The sequence below is a fragment of the Budorcas taxicolor genome, chromosome 4 (assembly GCF_023091745.1).
Source record: "Budorcas taxicolor isolate Tak-1 chromosome 4, Takin1.1, whole genome shotgun sequence".
NCBI classification, from domain to species: domain Eukaryota; kingdom Metazoa; phylum Chordata; class Mammalia; order Artiodactyla; family Bovidae; genus Budorcas; species Budorcas taxicolor.
This window is the reverse complement of record NC_068913.1, coordinates 67266827-67283416: the sequence shown is the minus strand read 5'-3', so window position 1 is coordinate 67283416 and position 16590 is coordinate 67266827. Positions and strand designations below refer to the sequence as shown.

The 16590-nt window shown below is 53.1% G+C and overlaps 1 protein-coding gene across 1 annotated transcript; it reads left to right on the top strand.

Annotated features, from left to right (window-relative positions):
• Window positions 1-697: 697 nt before the first annotated feature.
• On the top strand, window positions 698-14987 carry GHRHR (growth hormone releasing hormone receptor). Its single transcript, XM_052639030.1, has 13 exons — window positions 698-754; window positions 4726-4828; window positions 4956-5063; window positions 5819-5916; window positions 7054-7151; window positions 7852-7984; window positions 9395-9548; window positions 9829-9889; window positions 10481-10550; window positions 11422-11513; window positions 11980-12109; window positions 12817-12858; window positions 14910-14987. Exons 1-13 carry the CDS (start codon window positions 698-700, stop codon window positions 14985-14987), a joined length of 1224 nt encoding a protein of 407 aa, XP_052494990.1.
• The last annotated feature ends 1603 nt before the right edge of the window (window positions 14988-16590 follow it).

The window sequence follows — 16590 nt, the reverse complement described above, 5'->3', positions numbered from 1 at the left end:
CCTGGGTCTCTTCAGACTTCACCTCGCCATCCAGACTGGTATCCTTGCTGGGAACAGAGACAAGGTTTTGCTGAAACTACGATCTTCAGGACCAGCCCATGGGGGTGCATGGGGACTTCATGATTGCACTTCCTTTTCTAAGATTCCTATTTCCCAGACTCTACTGACACCCTACCCACTTCTGCTGGGTCCCCAGGGCTCCGAACCCATCCTTCAGGCCTGTGGATGAGGCTGAGATCACAACCAAACTGGGCTCCCTGAGTGTGAACTCAGGCCTTCTTCTTTGCTGAGTCTCCTTCATTTGGGGGGAATCTTTCCACGGTGGAGCCTCAGAGGGCTGGGCTCAGAGAAGAAAATTATAAAGAATATTGACCTACTGGGGCAAGGGCTGTCCTGTGGCTGCCATTTGTCTGCGACCTTGGTAATGTTAGGACAGACATGGGCAGACTTACAAAGTCAACCCCTCCCCCCGGGAATGCAGAGTTCTACCCTGAGCCTGTGGCGGAGCTGGGCACGGTGTTCTGTAATCCTGGTGAATATTCAGTGGGTTCTGTTCCCTTCACTGGCTCCTGTCTATGCAGACAGCCAGCTGGGAAGGAGAAGCAGAGGGCGTGCTGGCAGCAGTGACAACAGGGGACAGTGGAAGGAGCGCAGGGCCACCGAGGCTGACCCAGGCAGCTGTCGCCGAGCTCCCACCATGGGCAGCAGGATGTGGGGCGCCTGCGTCCTCTGCTTGCTGGGCCCCTTGCCAATCGTGAGTAGCCAGCTCAGACCCTCCTGCCCCCGCACTGAGCTTGAGATTTGGGAACCGCTGGGCCATCCTGGGGCCCACTGCCCTTCCCCGGCGCAGGAGTCTTTCTACTAAGCAGTCTGGTGGCCTGGCTTGGAGAACTCCTGACACCTGCGGTCCCCACGTCTCCTTCCCCTCCCTTCCCAGGCAGCCTGCTCATCCCTGGGGACCTTTGACAGCAAAACGTCCTTCCTGGAGTTGAACTGAGTTCAACTGCCCATTGCATCCCCCAGGGCCTGTCTGCACCCTCGGGGCCGCAAGACTCTGTCCTAAAACAGTATCTCTGCCTCCCTTTCACACCCTGAGTCTTCTCCACACCTCCTTCTCTGACAAGCTTGCAGAGCCCTCCCAGTCCCCATGATCCCCGGAGCCACTTGATTGAGTTGCTTCCTTTGAAGAGGGTGTGGCCAGGGATTGAGTGTGTCTGGGTAGTAAGTGAGAAGTTGCTCCCCTTTCCCACATCTGGGAGCCTCTCCCTCGCAGGGCACACCCTGGGCCCTGAGCAGCTTTCCACAATCAGGTACAGTCCCGAGGCCTAGAAGGCTAGGGAGCAGGCTGCCAGGAGGGGCCCTCTCTGAATGTTTTGTGTACTTTCCCAGAGTTTAATGCAAGTGATAGTGACTTGGGGACCAAGATGGGAGACACAGTCCCAGATTGGAATCTGTGGCTCCCAGGGTCTCCTGTGAGCTCACAGTACTGAGGTTGCCCTCTTCCTCCATTGGCTTGTGTGTGAGTGTGTGTGTGTGTTTGACAATGTGTGTGCATGTGTGTGAGTGTATGTATGTGTGAGTGTGTATGTGTGACCGGGGCCGCACCTGCTCTTTGTGCACAGCCTTTGGGCTTGGATACCGGTGCTGTGAATTCGCCATGTGACCTAGGTAAGTCCCTTCCTGAGCCTCACTTGTCTCTTTTGTAAAAGAAGAAAATAACATCTGCCCCCCAGGGCTATTGTGCCTGGAGAAGGGTCTGACTTGCCAGAGGCTGGGCCTGCGGTGCATCATGGGTGACTTCTATTTCCCTCCCCGCACTGCACAGAGTGGGACTTCCTCCCTCTCATCTGTGTGCACCCCACAGGAAATGCTTTATTCTAGAAGGGGGACTGAGATCCTGTGGGGGTCACTCAGTCACTGGTGCCAGGGTCAGGGTTAGCACTAAACCCCAGTCTCCCGGTGTGGCCTCTGTCCTGCATAGAGCCCAGGTCAGTGATAGCCATGGTCAGCCAGGCCAAGGTATGCAGGATGACAGTCTCCCCTCAGGAGGAGTGGGGTCCTGGACATGGGCCAGATGATCCCTGGTCCCACAGTGAGTTGGGAATCCAACCGGAGTATTGGGATAAGTCTTGGAATGATCCACGTCTTCTCACCCCTAGCAGTTTCCACCTGTGACCACATATCTGGGTCATGAGTTGAGCTTCCCTGAATTTTTCTTCCCTTGGGAAGTGTGGTGGCTGTCTGTTTCTCCTTTTGACAGGAGGCTTCCCACCAGGGGCCTTAGTTCCCTTGGTCTCAGTGGTCCCATAGTCAGGCCCTGAGAAGGAGTCTCAGGGAAGGATGGGATTGTAGATGTGGAGGGGGAGGGGGGCGGATGGAGCCCATGGTCTCATATCAGGCCCCGCCCTCCCCATCTACCCCCTTGTGGACAATCAGACTGCTGTGTGGACATGTGGGGGAGGTAAGACTGGGGTTCTCCTCTGAGGTGGCCCTAGGCTCACTGAGTCCTGGGAAGAAGCCAAGAGGTGCTCTCAGATTGGAGATCCAGAGCCCGGGCTGCAGGTGGAATCTGCATCGTGAGGTCCCAGGGCCCAGGCAGGAGATGGCAGAGGTGAGCCCAAGTTGGCTTTCGGGGAGTGGGGTCAGCCGGCCAGGACTGGGGTGTCCTCCCTTGCAGGGGTGGGTCTGCTGGGGGTGACCCTCCTTACTGGTCAGGGTCTCCAGGTCCTCTCCTAGCCCACTGGCCTTTGGGTCCCTTCCACGTGGTCACCTACTGTCGACTGCCCCCATTCTAGTGTTTGAAGTCTCTGACCCCAGCCACTGTCTCACACCCACTATGCTTTTGCTGCGCCTGGGTTTCTGTCAAAGGACACTAGGAGTTAATGAACCACCTGCTGACATGGACTCTGTGCCAGACACTGGGGGCTTTTTTGTGCATGTGGATGTGAGGGTGGCCACAGGCAGGGCTCTCCCCTCATGCAGCTCAGGTACATCTGCCCACTCTCTTGTCTGGGCACGTTCTAAAAATATGCTCCTTTCTCTTCAAATGTTCGGCTCAAATGCCACCTCCTCAGTCCTTGTGAGAGGGGCCATGCCCTCATAGTGCTTGCCTGGCCCTTGCTCAGTTTGTATTAGATGTATTAGGACCAAGTGTTAACTCCCTTCCTCACCACACTCTTCCCTGGTAAGTCCTTGGGGACAGAAATCTACACTGATTGAATTTGATGTGCATGTTGGATTCAAACGTGGGCTGTGGATCCATGGTCACAGTGTAAGGAGCGTGTCTTGTAAAGCTAAGTTCCTTCACATGTGTCTGTGTGGGGCTATGCCCTGTTGGATGGTCAGCTTTTCTCCAGTCTGGGGAAGTGGGAGGGAGAGGTGTTAAGAATTCCTGCTTTTGACTCAAGCTCCCTGGAGAACTTGTTAAAATGGGAAGTCCTAGATCCAGCCATGCTGCTGCTGCTAAGTCGCTTCAGTCGTGTCCGACTCTGTGTGACCCCATAGACAGCAGCCCACCAGGCTCCCCCGTCCCTGGGATTCTCCAGGCAAGAACACTGGAGTGGGTTTTATGCACTGGAGTGCATAAAAGTGAAAAGTGAAAGTAAAGTTGCTCAGTCGTGTCCGACCCTCAGCGACCCCATGGACTGCAGCATTCCAGGCTCCTCTGTCCATGGGATTTTCCAGGCAAGAGTACTGGAGTGGGGTGCCATTGTCTTCTCCAGATCCAGCCATAGATCTCTGCGTATTCTTGGCTCCACTGCAGTTGATCTCTGGCTGGGTTAGAGGCACACTTTCAGAAATACTGCTAGAGGGTTTCCAGAAAAGCAGCTTGTTTCCTAGCTGATCACAGAGATCATTCCCTGTGAATGATCCACAGATCATTTCCCAGGGCACCAGGCTCTGGGAAATTCCTAAAACCTAATTCTTCCTGATTGTTGGGCTACACATCAAAGCAGTTATCCCTCCATCTATCATCCATTACCCATCCATCTCTATGTGCATCCCATGCCCTTATCCATCCACCCATCCACCATGTATCCAGTCATCCATCTATCTATGTGTGCTAAGTCGCTTCAGTCAGATTCTTTGCGACCCCTTGGGCTGTAGCCCACCAGGCTCCTCTGTCCATGGGATTCTCCAGGCAAGGATATCAAAGTGGATTGCCATGCCCTCCTCCAGGGCATCTTCCTGACCCTGTGATCTCACCCGTATCTCTAACATCTCCTGCATTGGCAGCCAGGTTCTTTATCACTAGCGCCACCTGAGAAGTCCATCTATCTATACTTTGTATGTATAGTCACTCATTCTACCAGCCAGCCACACAGTTACCCATTCATTCATTCATCCATGAAGACTTATTCATTTGCTCCTTCACCTCACTCAGGGAAAGAAAAAAAAGCCACTAAACGGCTGCATTGTTGAGTTGACCACCCCCATACCATCTTCTGAAGACTTTTACTTAATGTGTCTCAGAACTGACTTCCATGAGTTGAAAAGGGGAAGCCTTTGTCCAAATCTCTGTCTATTCTCCCTCCCTTCCTGCTTGCCTGACCTTCATCCAAATGGCCATTGCGTTTCTTTGATGAACCTGGTCCTTGTACCTAACTAAGAGCCCAGCCAAGGAAACGAATCAGGCTTCACCTCTGTCCTCAGGTCATTTGACCAGCAAGCCTGGCAGGAGCACACAGCTGGCGTGGCTCATGACATTCATCCTCTGCTGCACAGGTCCTGGGCCACGTGCACCCAGAATGTGATGTCATCACTCAGCTGAGAGAGGACGAGCAAGCATGTCTACAAGCTGCTGAAGGGATGCCCAACTCCACCTTGGGTATGGGGCTGGGGAGGGGGGAGGTGGCTCGTCATGGGTTTCTCCATCTCCTCCAGTCTCACCGCTCAGGATGGTGGACAAGCCTGGCCCTGGGCTGAGTCCCTCCTGCTCCCACCTCGCTGTCTAGGCTGCCCCAGAATCTGGGACGGGCTGCTGTGCTGGCCGACGGCGGGCTCCGGAGAGTGGGTGAGCCTCCCCTGCCCGGCTTTCTTCTCTCACTTCAGCTTGGAGCCAGGTGAGGGGTGCTGGCGGTGGGGATGGCGGAAGAGCTGAGGCAAGGTGGTTTTCTCAGGCAGTGGCAGAATGTGGTGGCCACGTCCTGGCTTTGGAGTCAGGCAGACCTGGATTGAGCACCTCCTTACCCTTTCTTGTCTTTCTCTGTGAACTTGGATGAGTCAGTTACCCTCCCTGAGACTCAGCTTCCAGACCTCCTGTGACCTGGGGAGAACAAGAGCGCTGGCTGCACAGAGGGTGCGATTGGGCCTGGGAGTGCTGTGCTTGGGGTCAGGCACTGAACACTTGTTCTCTGGGTGTGAGCAGGAGGTGTGAGAAGGACTGGCCATGGGGGTGGAGAGGCAGAGTCAATCTCCCCGTAAGAGGCTACCAGTTGCTTTGTGGGGGAGAGCGGAAGGGCAGCCATGCTCTGCCTCACCTCCCTGGCCTGGGTGTCTGGGGTGGATGGTTCCTCCGGTGGCAGAGAGGGCCTCCTTTCCTTAGGATGCTGGGGACCCAGTTCGCTACTCTGCTCCAAGGAAACAGAAGCTCTCAATTAACAGAAGGTGAGTCTGAGGCCAGAAAGGAAGGTCCCAGAAGGTGTCCCAAGCAGGCAGAACACCAGGCCTCTGGAGAAAAGGCTCCCCTCTCTCTGCTGCAGAGATGAGCTGTCTCTGCAGACTTGACCAGGGTCACTCCCGGCTCCCCCACCTTCCTGGGAAGAGGGGGGAGTCATCCTGATCACATCTCAGCTTCCCCAGCTCCCTTGCCTCCTAGGGGCTGTGAAGAGGGACTGCACCATTGCAGGCTGGTCGGAGCCCTTCCCGCCTTATCCCGAAGCCTGCCCTGTGCCCCTGGAGCTGCTGACTGAGGAGGTGAGAGGCTCATCACGGATGTTTGTGTGGCTGGTAGACTGCACAATGGCAGAGGCTGCCACTTCCATTGAAGTTGGTGGGTCGGAATATGAATGACAGCACACTTCTGGAAGATGGCTGGAAGAGAGGGAGTGAGAATTAGAAGAGAGCAAGTGTTAACTTGCTCCAGAGCGACAGGTGGGCTACGCTGCTGGGAGGAAGAGGGAGGCAGAAGGCAGGGTGGGCAGTGTTACCTGGCCGGTGTCCCCTTGACAGCCTCTGTGCCCAGGCTCCAGGACTGGGAGCTGGGGGTGGTTCCGGGAAACAAAGGCTCTGAGTTGTTCTGGGCAAGGACCACTGCAAAAGCCGCCTGCCCTCTCTGGTCCTCAGTCTGTGCAGTGGTGTGCATGGCTGTGGGAGAGCGAGGGAAACCCGATGAAGGAAGTGACTCCTACCCCAGCAGCACACTCCATGCTTCCAAACTGAGCAGTGCCTTGGCACGTCGCTTCCATTCCCATAACCCCATAGCTCTCTCCCTCCAGCCCTGAAGGCAGAGCTTGAGTCTGACAGTCTTTCAGACAAAAAGACTGAGTCAGGGAGAGGCAGTCAGGGGTGATTGCCTGCATCCCTCAGGGGAGCTGGGTCCCCGATCAATCCCCTCCCTGCAAGGCTACACCTTCTGTCTCCATCTCCGGGGTCCAGGCTGAGTTGATTGATTCAAATACTTGTTTGTGGAAAGAGCTCAGCCTTGAAGCTGTCCCTGCTGTCCCCTTTATTTGAGGATGTCGTGTTCCCAAGCTGATGAGCAAGCTGGATGTCAATAAACAAGCCCAATTTCCTCCTGAGCTTTGTCACTCCCCAGGGACGCACAGTTTCTGTGGAAGCTTCTTTCCCCCCATCTCCCAGCAGCAGCTAGAGTTAAGCATCTTGATCCTCATCCTCCCCCCCACCCCCGCTTCCCTCCCCTGTCCTGTTCCCTCACTAGCCTACAGGCTGTAAACAAACTCCAAAGGGAGCTTGCATTGGTCCCCACAGACACCCCTGCCCGCACACTGACAGTTTGGGGGTAGAACTGAAAGCGTCACCTGCTTGATGGTCAAGCCTCCCTTTCCTCAGAGGCCCCGTTGCTGAGATTCCCTCTGCCTCCACCCTCCCCAGAAATCCTACTTCTCCGCGGTAAGGATCGTCTACACCATGGGCCACAGCGTCTCGGCTGCAGCCCTCCTAGTGGCCATCATCATCCTGGTTGCTCTCAGGTTCGCCATCCTCATTCCCTGCTCCAGAACCTTCCCTGCCTCCCCGTCATCCACAGCACCAAACTTGATCTTCCACCTGGATGTTAAAGACGTTCCCAGGGCTACTGTGGCCATTTTAACTTCTCCTTTCGCTTTCCCCACGAGTGGACCCATCCCTTTATACCCTAGGATTGCTCCCACCTCTACATCTTTGCTCTGGGGAACTTATTCAGTTTCCTTGGAATGCCTGCCTCCTTTACCCCTCAAATCTGTTCGTATTCAAAGCTCAGTTCTCATATGCCTTAAAGAATCCTCTTTGTCTCTTCTGTGAAGCTGTGAAGCCCTTCTTGACTATTTCCAGCCTTTGGTTGTTGCCCTCCTAAAGCCTTCTCCAGCCTGGCCTGAGCTGTTGTCTCCTGGGAATGAGCCTCATTTCTTTGATTATCTGGGGGTGGAGGGTGGGGGTCCCCTGTCTTTTCTGCCTCTGTCCTCCACATAATGAGCTCCCTGAAGGCAGGGAACTGATGTTTTCCGTCCCCTCACCTGCACTGAGCCTGGCTGTCCTACAACGTTAAAGCTGAAGCCTCACATTCAGTGCAATGGATCCAATCTGATAAAAGCCAATCCAAGCCCATGTGATTCACCTCCCTCCTGCTCAGCCTCCCCAAGCCTGCTCTCCCTCCTTGCCTCCTGTTTTCCTCACCCCTCCCACTCCCTCCAGGAGGCTCCACTGCCCCAGGAACTACATCCACACCCAGCTGTTCACCACCTTTATCCTCAAGGCGGCAGCTGTGTTCCTGAAGGACGCCACCCTCTTTCCCCAGGAGAACATGGACCACTGCAGCTTCTCCACTGTAACAGTCGTGGGTGGGGGTGCTGGTGTGGGCAGGGAGGTTGGATTAGAGATGTCAGCCTGTCCAGTCCAGTGGGCTGACCCCAGGGCTCTGGCTTTGCCAAGGACAGAGCGGGAAAGCACCCCTCCCCCTTCCCGCCCCTCCTTGGGGTCAAGTCCTAAATCCTCTTGTGCCCAGCCCCGTCATTCCCTTGCTCCACTCTCTGCTCCATATTCTGTATTCTGGTTTCATTCCCCATCCCAGAGCCCAACCCAGAGCACACTTCACTCCGCTCATGCTTTCCATCTCACACTTCTTCTGGGCTCGGTCTGTGCTGGGTGTGGGTGTCAGGGGCTGGACAAAGGCAGGTCCTTTCTTCAAGAAGCACCCAGGATGCCTAAGGGGACAGATTGTACCAGATTACAGGACCACCGGGTAGAGGGAGCCGAAAGCTGGGAGAGAACAGGAGAGGGCTTTAGAGAGGAGGTGGCTTTGGAGCTCTGGGGAGCGGGGAACGGGCAGCAGTGATGGGGAGGGAGCAGGGAGGAGCAGGGTGAAGCAGCTCTCACAGACAGGAGAAGCTGGGGCTGCTCCAGGAAACAGGGAAGCCATCATGGGGGTGGGGAGGTGGACAAATGAGGGGAGACCAAAACTAAAAGAAGCTGCGCTGAGTGTGGGCAGCTCTTACTAGGTTTCTTGACACTGTACCGGAAATGAATAGATACATGAATGGACAAACCAACAGATGACCTTCATTCCTTAATGTAAGAAACAATAATAGCATATACACTTAGTGCTTGGGTACCAGGCGTTATGCTAAGTGCTTCACATGCATTGTCTCGTTTTCTTTCCTATGTATATTTTCATTTTAGTTCCATTTGTAGATGAGGGATAGTTGGGAGGCCACCCCGGCTGCTGAGTGGTGGGAATGGGGCCGAGCGCTCAGAGCCCTCGCCTCTGAGCTCAGAGTCAAGCGCTCTGCCACCCAACCGATGAGCAGAATCACTCAGTGAATGAGTGATGCATGCGTGCATGCGCGTACCTGTGCAGGATGGAGCTCTGCAAGAGTAAATGGCGTTCCGTAGCCTCAGCTCTAGGGGCAGACTTGCGCTCGGGAGGGATGGCGAGCTAGTGTCAGTAAAAATAGTAGCAATTTGTATGCAGGGTTTCCAGTTAATCCTTATGATGAGACCATGAGTTAGGTGTTGGAAGTTTTTCATTTTATATGTGAAAAGTTAAGGTGTGGGTGGGTTACCCAGATGATAAACTTGAAGCCAGGCTCTCTGGATCCCAAATCTGCACTCTTCACCACTACGTTATATTGCCACATCCCCGCGGCGGTAGCCCGAAGTGGAAGAGACCGGGGGTAGGGAGCTTGAGGGGGCTCCGGTGGGCGTCCTGGCTCTGAGGCACCCAGGCCCCGGCCCACAGGTCCTGTGCAAGGCTTCTGTGACCGCCTCTCATTTCGCTACCATGACCAACTTCAGCTGGCTGCTGGCAGAAGCTGTGTACCTGACCTGCCTCTTAGCCTCCACATTGCCCAGCACAAGGAGGGTCTTCTGGTGGCTGGTTCTCGCTGCCTGGGGTGAGCACAGAGGGCTGGTTTGGGCACCATGGTGGGGGGGCTGTGGAGTGGATGGAGGATTGGGGATGACCAGGGAGCTCACTCATGATGACCCCAAGGCCCAGAGAGGGGAAGGACGGCTATAGCCGTGCAGCGAGTGTTGAGATCAGGACCAGGTCTCCTGTCCTGGGGCTCTCACAGGGTCCTGCCTTCACAGTGCCCTGTGTGACTGGTGGTGGTGGTGGTGGGAGGTGGGCACAGGATGCAGACCCTTCCTCATGTCTTTTCTGTACCCCCACAGGGCTTCCTCTGCTCTTCACCAGCATGTGGGTGGGTTGCAAGTTGGCCTTTGAAGATGTTGCGTGAGTTTGGGCTATCCCTTCATCACACCTGTACTGGGTCCTGATGGGGCATGGATTGGATGCTCGGGCGATGAGGCTGTCCTCCAGGCTGGGATGAAAAGGAGGGGGTCCCTGGTCCTGACTTCAGGAACTCCCAGGGTTGGGTGGGGGGTGGGGAGGAGCGGGAGGCACAGTCCATGGATAACACAGAAGAGGCTTGAGCCTGGGCGGGAAGGGGGCACAGGGTCTCAGGTTTAGGGATCTCAGGGGATAGGGGCTGTAAGTAGGAACCTTCCAGAACAGGGGAAGTGTTGGGGCCACAAGAAAGCAGCAAACACGACTGATTTTTGAGAAACTCACCCACCTTGGTGAAGGGAGAGGGTGAGCCCCTCTTGAATTAGGGTGTCCCCTTGGAAAGGGCTTAAATGTCTCTAGGAGATAAGGCTGGCTGGGGGTAAGGTGAGGCTATAAGGATAGAATTCTAGAGGGAGGAGCCTAGAGCTGTAGGTAGAGGGAAGAGAGGAGAGAGGAGCAGGGGTACCCCAGAAAAGGGCTTCCCAGCATCTGCGCCCCCGCCACCCCGCCATCAGTCCAGGCCTGCCCTCTCTTCAGGTGCTGGGACCTGGACGACAGCTCCCCCTACTGGTGGATCATCAAAGGACCCATCGTCCTCTCTGTTGGGGTCAGTGCCTGAGGCCAGTGTCCTCTGTATTATTCAGCCAGTCTCCCTGGGCCTACCGAGTAGCCATACGCAGCAGGAAACATGACTCCAGGCTGGGAGTCTGGACATCTTGGGTTCGAGCCTGACTCAACCACATGTGCTCTGTGAGGCCTTCTCTGGACCTCAATGGTGAAAGTCGCTCAGTCGTGTCCGACTCTTTGTGACCCCATTGACTATACAGTCCATGGAATTCCCCAGGCCAGAATACTGGAGTAGGTAGCCTTTCCCTTCTCCAGGGGATCTTCCCAACCCAGGGATCGAATCCAGGTCTCCCGCTTTGCAGGCGGATCCTTTACCAGCTGAGCCACAAGGGAAGCCCATGAATAGCCCATTGGAAAAATTGGAGCTCAGGCTTCTTCTAACTCAGAATTTGGATGAGTCTGGTGGCCTGGTTGCAGATCACCTACCATTGCAGTGAGGCCTGGCTGGGGGCGTAGAAGGAGCAGCAGCTGAAACCCCTACCTTGCCCACACTCAAGGCAAGGCAGCCAGGACTGGTTTGCATGGCCTGGGTGAATGCACACATCTTGGTCGATTTTGTAATTGTGCAAGTGAAGGCCACACACTTTTTAGAAGAGCCTGAGAGGTGCTGGAAGCAGGATGAAAGGTATGACCTCCCACTTTTGGCCTGGGACTGGAGGAGGGCCTGAGCCCAGGATCCCCTGAGCACCATGTCGGACCTCCCAGTCTCCAGGTGACAAGGTCACGAGCAATGACTTGCACATCCTGGCCCTCAAAGACCTGAGGTTTCTAGTCCCCAAAGAGGTCCTACCCCAAGCCATTTGGGTCACTCCTGCCACTTGCCTTCCATCTTCCTGCACCTCCATTTCCAGGTGAACTTTGGGCTTTTTCTCAATATTATCCGTATCCTGCTGAGGAAACTGGAGCCAACTCAGGGCAGCCTCCACACCCAGACTCAGTACTGGTAACATATGTGTGTGTATGTGTGTGTGTGTGTGCATGTGGGTGTGTGTATATGTGTTTCAGGAAATTCTGGGGACATAACTGGTGCAGGAGTCAAATGGTTCTTTTTTATTCGCAATTAGGTGTCCATCATCTTGGTTCTGTGCTTCTCCCCAGGTTCCCAGAGAGAGAATAGATCTGGTCCTTGCCCTCCAGTGGAACACAATATAGGAAGAATGGGGGTCCCGAACAGCCAGTTAGCAACCCACATTGTGGGCGATGAGTGAGGAGATCAATTTCTATGGGAGCTTGTGGAAGGAGATCCTTTCTAAATGGATCGTGGGGTTGGAGTACAATCTGGGAGGACTTTCTGGAAGAGGTGTCCTTGAATTAGACTTTGAAAGATGCATAGACTTGACTGGGTTAAATTGAGACCAGAGCATTTGAGAGAGAGAACAGCAGAATACAGGCCTTGTCTTCTTATGCAGGCGTCTCTCTAAGTCAACGCTTCTCCTCATTCCGCTGTTTGGAATCCACTATGTCATTTTCAACTTCCTGCCTGACAGTGCTGGGCTGGACATCCGCCTCCCCCTAGAACTGGGACTGGGCTCTTTCCAGGTGAGAGTCCCCACAGTACTCTCTCCTTCCCTCTGAGTCTTTGGGTGGGAGGGGAGTGCTGCTGTCCACAGGGTTGGTTGATTTCATGGAAGATGAGGGTGACTAGACTGGTTATTCTTCCTTCCAGGTACGTATTCATCTATTCAACAGTCCCTCTGTTTGTTATTTTATATCCACCTATCTATTCATTCACCTATCCCTGAGTCTGTCTACCCATCCTTCCGTATACCAATCCATCCACTCTATTCAACATTTTGTTGTTGTTTAGTTGCTCAGTCGTGTCCAACTCTTTGCCACCCCGTGGACTGTAGCACGCCAGGCCTCCCTGTCCATCACCAACTCCTGGAGCTTGCTCAAACTCATGACCATTAAGTTGGTGATGCCATCTAATCATCTCACAAATTCAGCATTTACTGAGCACCTATTATGTGCCAGGCTCTGTGCTCAATACTGGGGGATGCAGAAATAAGTAAAATCAGAGAAATGGGCCATCAGGCCAATGATAAAGCTTTTGAATGCTTGCTACGGCAATTACATATGACAATATGCCTGGCAGATAGTAATGTGATGAATACGTCTACTTTGCATTTTTCCAGAGACCTGGCCCAGGTCACAGCCTGTTGGGGGGTGGGGGAAAAGGTAGTAGAAGACTACAGACATCTGAGGCCAGGCCAGGGTGATGGGGTCTTTTCTGTTTGACCCCACAGGGCTTCATTGTTGCTATCCTGTACTGCTTCCTCAACCAAGAGGTATGTGACTCAGACTATCCTTATTCTTTAAGCCTTTCCTCCCACCACTCCTAAGCCTGCCTCCCTCCTGTCCAGCCCCTGTAAATCCCACCTCAGGCCATAACTTGAGTCTTGCAATCCTTGTGGGAATGTGTCCTGAGTTTCTGCATCAAGCTTAACCTGAATACTTCCTGTGAAACATCTTTTATCCATCCTTCCTCTGGTCTTGGTGAAGCTTACTATCCATTCATCATGAGGTAGAAAAGGCCTCTCAGGGATTAGAAGAGGGATGTAGGGGCTGAGGGGCTAAAAGGGGTCCCTCCATTCTGTATTCCTAAAATTGAACATTAGAGAGAGTTGGGGGAAGGAGTAAGTCAGATCTTAGAGAGACAGAGAGAAGACACAGAGGAAACAACAAAGTCTAAGGTAGACACACAAAGCCTAGGAAAATAGATTCAGGCGAAAGACAGAGAAGATGATGGAGAGCAGAGGCAGGGGTGCTGAGAGAGACCACCTGGAGGAGAGATACGCAAAAAGAGCAGACCGAACAGGCGAACACACACATGAACGGCCAGAATGTCCCTGTCCTGCGCCAGTCGCTCAGTCATGTCTGACTCTTTCCGTGCGGCTCCTCTGTCCATGGGATTTTCTAGGCAAGAATACTGGAATGTGTTGCCATTCCCTTTTCCAGGGGATCTTCCTGACACAAGGATCAAACCCAAGTCTCCTGAATTGCAGGCAGATTCTTTTTTTTTTTTTTTTGGCCACTTTATTATTATTATTTTTTAATTTAAGGATAATTGCTTTACAGAATTTTTTTTTTTTTTCTGTCAGACATCAGCAAGAATCAGCCATAGGTACACCCATCAGGCCTCCCTCCTGAACCTCCCTCCCCATCCCACCCTTCTAGATTGTCACAGAGCCCCTGCTTGAGTTCCCTGAGTCATACAGCAAATTCCCATTGGCTACCTATTTTACCTGCGGTATTGTAAGTTTCCATGTTACTCTCTCCATGCAGATTCTTTACTGTCTGAGCCACCAGCAAAGTCCCTATAGACCGAATAGATGGTGCCAGTGCACTTGTAGAATTATGGAGATATGGCAGAGAGGAGTAAATCATAACATCCAACCTGGAAGACACTTCATGTTTTTCCCTTCGGACAGACTTGCTATATGGGGAGTAGTGGGAGGATTTAACTCAGCTCCCACGACAACCAGGTCCTTCGGCTGTGTGCACGGGCAGACTCATGGGCTCCCTCTAGTGGCCACGGATTTATGGTGGGCTCAGTACTCTTGCCTGGAAAATCCCATGGACCGAGGAGCCTGGAAGGCTGGAGTCCATGGGGTCGGCTAAGAGTCGGACACGACTGAGCGACTTCACTTTCACTTTTCAGTTTCATGCATTGGAGGAGGAAATGGAAACCCGCTCCAGTGTTCTTGCCTGGAGAATCCCAGGGACGGTGGAGCCTGATGGGCTGCCGTCTATGGGGTCGCACAGAGTCGGACACGACTGAAGAGACTTAGCAGCAGCAGTTGTTCTGCTGGAGACCTGGGTACACAGACCTGTCTGCCAGCTGTGGAGCATTGCTACCCCTTACCTGACACTTCTGTCTCTTATTGGCTCCCTCTCCTCTGACATTCTTTGTTCCCACTAGCCTCTCTGAGTCTCCTGCAGACTTATCTGGGATCTGGGAGCAAACACAGGACTTCCATACCTGCCTGTAATGGCTCATGGGCCCTGGGCTACTTGGAGAGGACAGAGTACTTATCTTTTGGCCAGAAACTCAAGAAAACACCCATAATTGTCTTTAAGTGGGCCAAGACGAAAGCAGTACTAAAAGACAGAGAAGGAGCCAAAGGGAGTGGTCAGAAATACTTGCAGGAAGGAGGAAGTAGTATCCTCTAGAGGTAGTACTTAGCTGTGGCTGTGGCCAACCATAGCTTCTCCTGCTGCAGGAAACCCCTGTCTCAGTTTCTCCTGCATGGCCTCCCCTGGCACCCTCAACCCCACTGGGGCTGAATAAAGAACTGGCGGTGGGACCCTCCTAACACCCTCCCTCTTGTTCCTGGAGGTGAGGACTGAGATCTCACGGAGATGGCACGGCTACGATCCTGAACTTCTGCCAGCCCGGAGGACTCATATCAAGTGAGGACTCGAGGGTGAAGGTGCTGACATCTGTGTGCTAGGCTGGTCACAGCCTGCGACTGGAGCCCACACCTGAACTTGGGCAGCTACCTGGGTCTACCACCCTCCACAGCGTCCCATGGGAGCCCTCATGCTTGCACCCAGCACTTCTTTCCTGTCTCATTCCTGACTCTTTTTCCCGGGTCCTTGTGTGTCCGCTCCTGTTCTTCTCATGTCCCTCCTCCTAGAATCTGGGCCACAGCCCAAGGCCAGAGGAGCCAATAAACCTGTAAACGCATAGCTGCGTTAGAGTGACCCCGTCCGCCTCTGCGGGGGAGGGACCTGTAAGCTTTGTTCGGACCCTGGTGCTGGTGTGCATTTATCCCATCTCCGTTCCTGTCACATCCCCATCACGGTCTGTGCATGGTCTCTTATTTAATTCATTAAAAAAAAATATATATGTTCTCTTTTGTCTCTGCTTCCATTCCCCTCTTCTACAGGCAAACATTCCACTGTGTTAAATGCGAATACTTGTTTCTGTGTTCTTGCAAAACACGTTGTGTTGTGTGTCTCCGTACATTTAATTTACATAAATGCTGTCGGTTATATGCCTCATCCTGCTTCTAATGTTTTTCCTCTCAGCACAGTACTTTCAAGGGAGCCACCCGTGTTGCCATGTGCCCATCTGGTGGCTTGTTTTGACTGCTTTATGGTGCCACATGGTGTCACCAGCCACGTGTGACCATCCCATCTTCCCCCGCCTCTAGGTGACTGTTCACGTGCCCTCTCATCCCCAGGCCGGGGAGTCTTTCATCGGGACACATTCTGGGGAGTGAAAGCTGTGCCAGTTCAGCCGATATGCCTTTTCTTAACGCGACAGAGTGTTTCCAGATTGCACTCCAGAACTGCCAGCGAGATCTCCACTCCCACCAGCAGCTCCACCAACACTTGGCATTACCCAGCTTTTCAATGTTTGCAAGTCAAATGGGTGTACGGTGACATCTCCTTGTTGTTTAAATTTACATTCCTCTGATAACTAATGAGCAAGCATCTCTTCTCTTCTTGTGCCTGTTAGCCTTTTAGGTTTGGCCTTCTCGAAAATGCTCGAATTTCTCTCTTTACTTTTCTCTAGGGTGGAGGTTCCTCAGTTCTAGGTTTTTCTCTTATGTCTTCTCCGTTGCTTGCCCTCCTGTGTCCCCAGCCTGCTTCTTCCTCCCAAGTCCTCTGCCCAAGTGCTGCCCCTGAAGTAAGGCAACATGCTTTTCTTCCTTTAGTTTCAAATCAGAAAAGTAGTTCATCCTCATTGCCGGGCATTTGGGAGATATAGAAGGGATTTTAAAGGAAAATACAAATCAGCCAGTGGGCACTTCCCTGGCGGTCCAGTGGTTAACACTTTGCCTTCCAATGCAGGGGTGCATGTTCTATTCTTGGTTGGGGAGCAAAGATCCCACATGCCTCACAGCCAAAAACCAAAGCATTAAACAGAAGCAGTATTATAACAAATTCAGTAAAGACCTTAAAAAAAATGGTCCATATCCAAAAAAAGTCATTAAATTAAAAAATCAGTCATAATCTCATTACCCAAAGACAATCACCACTCGTATTTTTGTATGTTTTCTGAAACATTT